Here is a 10,066-nt window from a genome sequence, read left to right as displayed (position 1 = left end):
CTAGTGGCTGCACCAGTTTGCATTCCCACCAACAGTGTATGAGGGTTCCTTTTTCTCCACAACCTCTCCAACATTTGTCACTTTTTGTTTTGGATATTTTTGCCATTCTAACAGGTATAAGGTGATATCTTAGTGTAGTTTTGATTTGCATTTCCCTGATGATTAGTGACGATGAACATCTTTTCATGTGTCTATTGGCCATCCGTATATCTTCTTTGGAGAAATGTCTGTTCATGTCCCCTGCCCATTTTTTGATCAGGTCTGACCACGTTGTTTTAATTTCTTTTTACTGAGGTAATATTGGTTTATAACATTATATAAATTTCAGGTGTACATCATTATATATTTTGATTTCTGTGTAGATTACATCGTGTTCACCACCCAGAGACTAATTACAATCCGTCACCACACGCATGCCTGATCACCCCTTCCGCCTTCCTCCCTCCCCTCTTCCCCTCTGGTAGCCACCAGTCCAATCTGTCTCTGTGTGTTTGTTATTTTTATATTCTATTTATGAGTGAGATCATACAGTATTTGACTTTCTCCCTTTGACTTATTTCGCTTAGCATAATACCCTCAAAGTCCATCCGTGTTGTCACAAATGACAAGATTTCATCTTTTTTTTTTTGAGGAAGATTAGCCCTGAGCTAACTACTGCAAATCCTCCTCTTTTCACTGAGGAAGACTCGCCCTGAGCTAACATCCATCCCCATCTTCCTCTACTTTATACGTGGGACACCTACGACAGTATGGCTTGCCAAATGGTGCCATGTCTGCACCCAGGATCTGAACTGGCGAACCCTTGGCCGCCAAGCAGCGGAACGTGCAAACTTAACTGCTGCACCACCGGGCCGGCCCCCAAGATTTCATCTTTTCTTATGGCTGAGCAGTATTCCATTGTGTATATATCCACATCTTTATCCGTTCGTGATCTGACCAAGTTTTTGAACTTAAAATACTGAGGCAAGTATATCTTTCCCAGTTTACCTCCCCCTCTCTGAGGACGGGGCTGGGAGGTCTTGCTTAAGTGTCATCTCTAGTGCCTAGTAAGGGCCTAGCACAGGGCCTGCCACAGGTGGACAGACCACAGAGATCTGTTAACTACACGCAGGAAACAAAGGCTGTTTTACCCACAGTAGGGGACGGGCGGGAGTTGTATATAACATGACATTCGCACAGAGGAGTTGACATACCTGTTGGCAGTGTTTCCTTGGGTTATCGAGATGGAAGAAGAGTTACCCAAAAAGTGAAGAGCAGCATTGTTTTTAATGAGCTTTAGTCCAGAATACAAAGCAAGGTGCTAGCTATTGCCTCAATATTAATACAATTTTAAACAATGGCTTTTTCTTCCCCCATAAAGGCAAGTTACAGAAGTGTATCAGATGGACAGGATGAGACATTCACTGAATCTATTTTTGAAAAATCACCCTGAAGGCTAGTAGCACTCCTGACCTCAAACCCACCCTATTTATTGATTCAAATTCTGGGACTTTCTTGATCCGAGAGATTTTGTGGGAGAATTTCTCTTTTGAGACTTTTAGCATGCAAGCGTCCTTTTTCTTGGTTTTGTTGCTCATCTCACTGAACTTTTGTCACTGGGTGAGTAAGGAAGCCGGCGTGGTTCTTTATGAGTTCTTCTGAGGAACTTTGATTGTGACCTGGAAGAGAGTACAGAGAAGGTGTTAAATCTGCATGTTTCCCTGGCGTCTGCAGGCACCCTCAGCTGGGTGTTGCCCGCCTATCAACAGAAGGGCTCGCCTTACTTCCAACATCTCAATCCCCCTCTGGCCAATCCCAGGAACTGCTGGAGCTCTGTTCTGTATGAGATCACACTCTGCCTCCCTCCCCTTAACCCAAACATTTGTGACCGTCCCGGGGTGGAGGGGGTTGGGGTTGCTACTGGCATCTAGCAGGTAAAAGGCAGGGATGCTGCTCAACATCCTACACGGCACATTCCCAACTCAGCCCATTTCTCTTTTCTTTAAAGATTTTATTTTTCCTTCTTCTCCCCAAAGCCCCCCGGTATATAGTTGTATAATACGTTGTGGGTCCTTCTAGTTGGGGCATGTGGGACACCGCCTCAGCATGGCTTGATGAACGGTGCTAGGTCCATGCCCAGGATCCGAACCGGCGAAACCCTGGGCTGCTGAAGCCGAGTGTGCGAACTTAACTACTCGGCCACCGGGCCAGCCCCTCTCTTTTCTGTGACTATCACTTGCAAGTATGTTTCCTGGCTAAACTGTAATTAATGTTCATCGTAGAGAGAAAATCATTTTCACTTTAGTGTCTTTCTTTTTTCATAAAGATATCTGAGTATCTATATATACGCATATATAGTTTTTAACTTGGACTTACACTACATATATTACTTTGTATCTGCTTTTTTACTTTAAAAGATGAGCATTTTCTATATCAAAATTCTGCAAAACTATTTTAATGGCTATTAACTACTCCATGATTTGGGTGTTCCATAATTTGCATCTGATTTCTCCCTCTTAGATAACGCTGTGATGAATATTTCTGGAAATAACACTTTCCTTGTATTTCTGCTTAGTTCTTCAGGCTATATTCCTACCACTAAAGTTGGGTATGGATATGGGTATATTTATGGCCCTTGACATCTAATGCCTCGTAGTAACTTCATTCTCATTAGAAGCTTTTCCTCGCTGCTTTGCCCTGCTGGGTCTTTCCTCCCTCTCAGGTTTTACAGGAACTTGGTGTACAACAAAGCCCAGCGAAGGACTATGCGGGCATAGTAGTGGTCGAGTCTCAGTTCCTTCTCACAGGACAGAGCAGAGACTGGGCCGTTACCCTCTTTTGTAGCTTCTCTGGCTTAAAACAAGAAACTAGTGATAAATACTGATGGACTTTCATGACGGAAAGGGCTGAGAAGGTGCCCATACTCACAGTTTTCACCTCGGTGTATGCCTGCAGGCCATACTCTCCCAGCTCCCGGCCGTTCCCAGACATCTTGTAGCCACCAAATGGTGACTGGGCCCCAAACACGTCATAGCAGTTGATCCTATAGTTTGAAACAAGTTTTCAGAAGTAATTCAAAGGGAATCCATGTCACACCCCTTGGGCCTCCTGTATCACTCTAAAATTTTATTGAGAAAAAATGGATGGGTAGAACCATAGTAATAATGAGCCATGTAGGAGTCCAAAGCATGCCGCATGAAATAAAGCTGTCAATCATCTTTATCCTTCATGATGTGGTCACAGATGGATCTCAGTAACAGGGTGCACCACGTGATAGCTTCCCATTCTAATGAATCATTTTTGCTCACTAGGTGCTAAACTTCTCTTGCCATTTTTTAAATGTATTAAATTTTAATTGCATTTGAAACACCATTCTAAAGTGTACAATTCAGTGGTTGATAGCGTATTCACAGTGTCGTTCAAGCCATCACCACTAACTAATGCCAGAATATTTCTGCCACCTCAAATAAAGAATATTTCTGTCACCCCAAGAAGATTATCATGAATGCTTGGCTATGAACATTCGGGGACACTTTTTCGTGTGCACTTAGGTTTTTATTTCTCTTGGGTATATACCTCCAAGTGGCATTGCTGGGTCCTGTGGTAATTCTACATTTAACTTATTGAAGGACAGCCAGACTGTCTTCCAGAGTGGCTGCAACATTTTACATTCCCACCAGCAACATGTGAGGGTTCCAGTTTCTCCACATCCTCACCTACACTTGGCATTTTCTGTATTTTAAAATCGCAGCCATCCTAATGGGTGTGAAGTAGGTGCTAAGCTTTTAAAACTTGTGTTACAAGTCTAGGCCCTCGGCTCTGGTCTCCTGCCCTTGTGACAGCTTGGTAAGGAGCCCCAGCCATCCATCTGCTTCCCCAAGAACAGCTGCACAGGCATATGCACTGGAGGGCAGCTTATTCTCCTGGAGGGCGGGGGGCAGGAACTCTCTAATCTCTCTGCTGTACCACACCCTGACCCAGGAGGAACTGAGCCCAGCACCCCTGGGATGTGAGCACTGGGTTCCAGAACATCCTGGCTTTGGGGATCCCTCCTGGGTTCTGAGGGGCCATGGGAGGCTCTTACCACACAGTGCCAGCCTGGAGGGCTTGGGACAGATAATTGGCTTTGTCCAAGTCCTTTGTGAAGACAGCTGCGGCCAGCCCATACTTGGAATTGTTGGCTCTCCCGACGACTTCCTCTATGGTCTTGAACTTCAGGATCTGCATCACTGGCCCGAAGATCTAGGGGAGAGAGCAGAGTGGGAGGGTGTGGCAGACAGGGAACCCTCTTCTGTCCAGCTTTCACAGCGCTGAGCAGATGATTCCAGATGTGGTCACAGCCCCAGACATGCCCCGACAGTTCAGAGAGAGACGACAGCCCCCAAGCTCACTGGAACGCAGAGGGAGGGAAGCTAATGGGGACTGGTTACCATCTGTGTGCTGCGTGCTTTACACACCTTATCTTATTTCTAAATAGGCCTGCAAGGTGGGGGTTCCTGGCATGTTACACAGAGATTTGGTGTCAAAGAGGTTAAGTCAGTCGTTCAGCAAGGCACACAGGAGACGCTAAAGAACCAACTGTGAACAGGGTCTCGGCTCTCAAGACATACCAGGTTATCTGGTACTTTCCCTGCCCATTCCTGGAGTCAGCCGTTTCTTCAAGGGGTCCTGGGTCCCTCCAGTGGAGAATGGGATTTAGAAATGAAGACATGGGAGTCAGGTGTGCTGGCTGCTGTTGGGGTGTGGCTGCTCTCAGCAACCTCAGGGGACAGCACTGGGGGGAAGGAGCTGTAAGTGATCACAGTGTAATCAGTGATGAGAATGTACCTATTCCCAGCAGTGTAAGGAGTTGGGGGAGCCCTGAGGAGCTACCTGGCCACACTGGGTTGAGGGAGGAGGGGAATGAGGGAAGGCTGCGCAGAAGTGACAGTCAAGCTGTGATACGACAGGAGCAGAAAGTGGCCAAACCAGAGTGGGGGTGAGGAGCAGGGAGGAAGAGGGAAATGGAGTTCAAGGTACAAGCACGCCCAGTGCCCCTTCTCACGAGATCCCCTTCTCCACTAAAAGGAACTGGGACTTCTTGAAGAAATGGCTGATTCCAGGACTGGAGAGTATCAAGACGAAGGTGGGAGAAGACTGCCAGCTCATCATGGTTAGACCAAGGACTGTGAGACAGCATCATGTGCTTCAGGCACTGGCAAAGCAGAGGCACCCACTCTCCACCCTTCCAGAAAATTGATATTTGAGATTTTAAAAAAAGCATCAAAGTATTCCTGATGGGAAAAGAGAACTCTGTTGGACTTTCTTACTCTGATGTTGCATACTAATATTATTTCATTTTGAATTATATATGAAAAGGGATGACATTATAATATTTTTTCTACTTAGGGCCCCTAAAGGGCTTAATCCAGCTGGGGGAAGTGGAGCAAGTCTGAACTCTGTGAGGGCAGAAAACACATTTTGGATACCTTTGGACCCCCAGGGTCTGAGACTGGCACATAGTAAGCATTAAATAATTATTTGTGAAATGAGTGCATGAGACAGAGCTTCTGCTCTGTGTTCATGAGTGCCAAGGGGGAGTACACCAAGGGAATCTCACTATAGGGGAAGTCAGCCCTTTGGTCTCATCCAGTGTCCTGCTTATATGAAGACCACAAGAAAGGCCAGGCAAAGTCATTCCTTGACTCATGGCTCAGAGGACCAGAACACGATGGGCCTGTAGTCTATGCCAGCAAATTTAGAAGATCTCCAGACAGTGGGTGGACATAAGAGGCTGAAGAGAAGAGTGATGAGATCAGATGTGAACTGTAAACAATTTGTCCTAAGCATAGAGCCAGGATTTGACCCAAATACAGCTGTTGGGTCACAGTGTCAAGATGCCGGACTGAACTGTCCACTGCTCCTCCTAAGAACATTCCCCAGAGTGCTGGCCCCGTGCTAACCTCCTCCTTTGCGATTGTCATGCCATCTTGCACATCTCCGAACACAGTGGGCTGGATGAAGTAGCCACGGTCAGCAGCTGCCCCTCCACCACACAGCAGCTTCGCCCCCTCTTCCTTCCCAGATTTGATATAGCCAAGGACCTTATTAAACTGAGTTTCATCCACCTGTGAGATAAAGAGCCCAGAGTTAGAGATGCTAGAGCCAGACCTCTCCTAGCTTCAGGCTTAGCACACCACACTGGCAAGGAGACAACTAGGAAATGGGCCAAGGCCATGAATAAGCAAAACTGGACAAGGAAATAGGAATGGCCAAAAACCTAAGAAAAAAGGTTCAATCACAACCTCATTAGCCCTCAAAGAAATGCATATCAAACCCATCGTTTTTATTTTTCAACTATGACATTACTAAAAATTTTAAATAGTAAGAAAATACATTGGTGGTAAGGATATATTACATACACTGTTATACTGATAGAAGGGCTGTTATACGTCAATTATATCTCAGTTTAAAAAATGGACTGTAACCTGGTGTAGCTCTTTTGGCAAGTGGTTTATTAATATTGGTCAAAAAATTAAGTACTCACACCCTTTGACCCAACTATTGAAATTCTAGGAATTTATTCTACATGTGACAAAGGGGCCTGAACAAGGAATCACTGGGGAGCACTTTGTAAAAGTAAGAAACAGGAACAATTCTAAGTACACATCAGTCGAGGGGCTTGTTAATATAATTACAGTTCATCCATACTGTGTCATCATTAATAATAGATCTGTGAACTAACTGACACAGAAAGATAGCCTAAGATATTCTGTAAAGAAGGGGAAAAGCTTATAGAACAATACATAGTATATAATCCTATTTTTGTTAAACTTAGAAAACATAACTCTGTGTGTGTGGTTACCTGTGAGGAATGGACATGGAGGGGAGCACGGGGGTCTTATTTTTTACTTTAAATACTTTATTAAATTTTGTATACAAATTTGTATTACCTTAATAATTAAAGAGCCACGAACCACAAAGAAAAACAGGAGAGAAAAAGAGAGGGATTCATAGCAACACTATTGACAATAGCCAAAAAGTGGAAACAATCCAAGGATCCATCAACAGATGGGTGGATAAAGAAAATGTGGTACATCCATTCAATCGAATAGTTTTCAGCCATAAAAAGGAATGCACTATCAAGTCACAAAAAGACATAGAGCAACATTAAATGCACATTGCTAAGTAAAAAAAGCCAGGGCTACTCTTCCTCAAGCAAAAAGAGGAAGATTGCCAACAGATGTTAACTCAGGGCCAATCTTCCTCACCAGAATAAAAACCAGTCTGAAAAGAAAAAAAGAAAAAGCCAGTCTGAAAAGGCTACATACTGTATGATTCCACTATATGACATTCTGAAGAAGATGAAACTATAGCAACAGTAAAAACATTAGTGGTTGCCAGGGGTTGGGAGGTAGGGGTGGGGCATAGAGGATTTTGAGGGTAGTAAAACTTCTCTCTATGATATGGTCATGGTGGATACGTGTCTTTATTCATTTGTCAAAACCCATAGAATGTACAACACCAAGAGTGAACCCTAAGGTAAATACACTGTGGACTTTAGTTAATAAGAGTTTATCAGTATTGGCTCATCAATTATAAAAAATGTACCACACTAATGTACGATGTTAATAATAGGGGAGGGGCCGGCCCCTGGCCAAGTGGTTAAGTTCACGGCTCTGCTTTGTCCGCCCAGGGTTTCGCCAGTTTGAATCCTGGATGTGGACATGGCACTGCTCATCAAGCCATGCTGAGGTGGCATCCCACATGCCACAACTAGAAGGCCCCACAACTAAAAATACACAACTATGTACTGGGGGGCTTTGGGGAGAAAAAGGAAAAATAAAATCTTTAAAGAGGAAAAAATAAATAAAATAATAATAATAATAATAATAATAGGGGAAACTAGGGGGGTGGGGGCGGAGGGATTAGGGGATATATGGGAACTCTGTACTTTTTGCTTATTTTTCTATAAACCTAAACTGTTCTAAAAAATAAAGTCTATCAATTAAAAAAAAAAATAATTGCTGCCTTGGCCAGCCCTAGAGCCTGGGCAGTGGACACCAGCAATGCAGACACCCGCAGGAGGATGGAGCCTGCAGCAAGGCACCCATGGGCCCCAAAAGTGGGCTCAGGGCCACGTGGGCAGGGACCTGTGGGAGCTGGGAGCATTCCTGACCCCTTGAACTCTTCAGGCCTGGGAGGGGATGGCTGGAGGAGGCCAGCGCAGGGCCCTATGGAGAGTGAGCGCAGGGCAGGCTGGGTCTAAAGACATGCTGGAAAAAGGACCAGGACATGAGAGGAAATGGTGGAGAGAAGCACTGTGTTTCTTTTTATTATAATTATTACTGACAATAGTTTTATTAATTAAAATGAATACACCCTCATGGTAAAAAAGAAAAAAAAAATGTTTAAATCCAACAAACAGCTCAGAAGAGTATAAAGTGAAATAAAGTCCTTCCACTAGCCCTGCCATGGCCCTCTGCCCCACCCCACAGAGAGAACCATGGCTAACAGGGCCGGGTGTGTCCAGGCAGAGGCATTTTTATGGTGGCCAAGGTCCAGAAAACACACCTTCCCTTCTGGACAGACACTCCTAGTATTTATTATGTGTGCCAAATTTACAAAGTGCTTTCACTATTAATTTCCACTTCACAGCCACCCTGCGAGTTAGGAAGGGCGGGCATTAAAGATGAGAGAATGGTGGCTCAGAGAAGGCACGTGGCTTCCCAGGGACAGACAGCTCGGCACATGGCAGAGCTGAGACTTGAAGCCAAGCCTGCATGACTCCGGGTTCAAGGCCCTTTCTGCTTCCCCACGTTACCTCCGGACACTCAGACCTACCCCCAGCTGCTAGGATTACCTGTGGCCCCTGCTCGGTCTGGCTGTCAAAGGGGTTCCCAACCACACGAGACTGGGCCCGGGCAACGCTGCGCTCCACAAACTCAGCGTAAACATCCTCCTGCACAAAGGTCCGGGAACCTGCACAGCAGCACTGGCCCTGGTTGAAGAACAGAGCGAAGTGGGCCTGCTCCACCGCCCAGTCCACTGGGGAGGCAGAAAGGCGTGTGAGAAGAAGAGGACGACAACCCTGACCCTGGTGGCTACCTAACCCCTTAACCTGTCCACGCCACCAGCAGCATTAGGGCCTGCTGGGTGCCACAGCCCGTGCGGGAACAAGACAGACCCGATTGCTCCCTTCTCGAGTGTGGAGACACAGAGAGCAGCAGTCATACCCGCTGCAGTAATGGAGCCGAGGGAGGCCGGAGGCCCAACCCAGCCGACCAATGGCGGTGAGGGAAGGCTCCTTGAGGAGAGCAAGTCTGGGAGCTCCTCAGCAGGACCAGGAAAAAAGATGTGATGGAGGAGGAATAGTCTGGTCTGAGAAAGCATGAGGCACGGCTGGGCAACTAGGCAGCTCAGCCGGGCTGGATTATGGGGAGCAAAGAGGAGAGATGCTGCAGAGAGGCCGAGGTGAGGCCATGCAGGCAGAGGGCACGCTGAGCAGTCTGGCCTTCATCCTGAGGCCCTGGGGGCAGAAACCGATTCCGATGGACACTGAGGATTGTGGAAGTGAGTGGAACACAGTATGGATAGCTAGTGCTCCTTCAGTGCAGACCTCCTCCCCATGAAAACTCACTGTCAGCATCTGACATGATGATGTTGGGGCTTTTTCCTCCCAGCTCCAGGGTCACTTTCTTGAGGTTACTCCTCCCTGCAGCAACCTGGATTAGGTGGCCAACCTGCAGGAAAGCAGAAACAGACACGCTCTCCATGGGGAAAAAAGAACCAAGTGCTCTGAGAGACACAGAACAGAGGACCCCAGCACGTGAGGGAGTAGCTGGATTACCACAGACCTGGAGAATTTCACCAAATCTGGTCATCGCTGCCTCACCCTTCTGAGATTCTAGGATGACAGTGACAATAACAACCTGAGCAGAGTCATAGCTGTGTGGTTTCTATTTACTAAGTGCCTCCTACATACCAGGCACTGTGCTAAGTACTTTGTGTGCATTAAGTTCAACCCTTACAACGGCCTCAGAGGGAGGGCGACTCTTTTCCTTGATTGAGAAATGCAGGAGCCGTGGCTCAGAGGGAGGGCGACTCT

General features: G+C 46.3%; 1 protein-coding gene across 1 annotated transcript in view; it reads right to left on the bottom strand.

The window, feature by feature from the left end:
- Positions 1-1,247: 1,247 nt before the first annotated feature.
- Positions 1,248-10,066, bottom strand: part of ALDH2 (aldehyde dehydrogenase 2 family member) — a 32,316-nt gene continuing 23,497 nt past the window's right edge. Inside the window, exons 8-13 of the mRNA XM_046641098.1 lie at positions 9,599-9,701; positions 8,822-9,006; positions 5,922-6,086; positions 4,064-4,221; positions 2,908-3,022; positions 1,248-1,658 (exon numbers count right to left, since the gene is read on the bottom strand). Coding sequence (XP_046497054.1) covers positions 1,626-1,658; positions 2,908-3,022; positions 4,064-4,221; positions 5,922-6,086; positions 8,822-9,006; positions 9,599-9,701 — 759 coding nt within the window. The 3' untranslated portion in view covers positions 1,248-1,625. The remainder of the gene's footprint in view (positions 1,659-2,907; positions 3,023-4,063; positions 4,222-5,921; positions 6,087-8,821; positions 9,007-9,598; positions 9,702-10,066) is intronic.

The sequence above is a fragment of the Equus quagga genome, chromosome 15 (assembly GCF_021613505.1).
Source record: "Equus quagga isolate Etosha38 chromosome 15, UCLA_HA_Equagga_1.0, whole genome shotgun sequence".
Classification (NCBI taxonomy): Eukaryota; Metazoa; Chordata; class Mammalia; order Perissodactyla; family Equidae; genus Equus; species Equus quagga.
The sequence above is the reverse complement of the archived record's forward strand: the minus strand, read 5'-3'. Positions and strand labels throughout refer to the sequence as shown.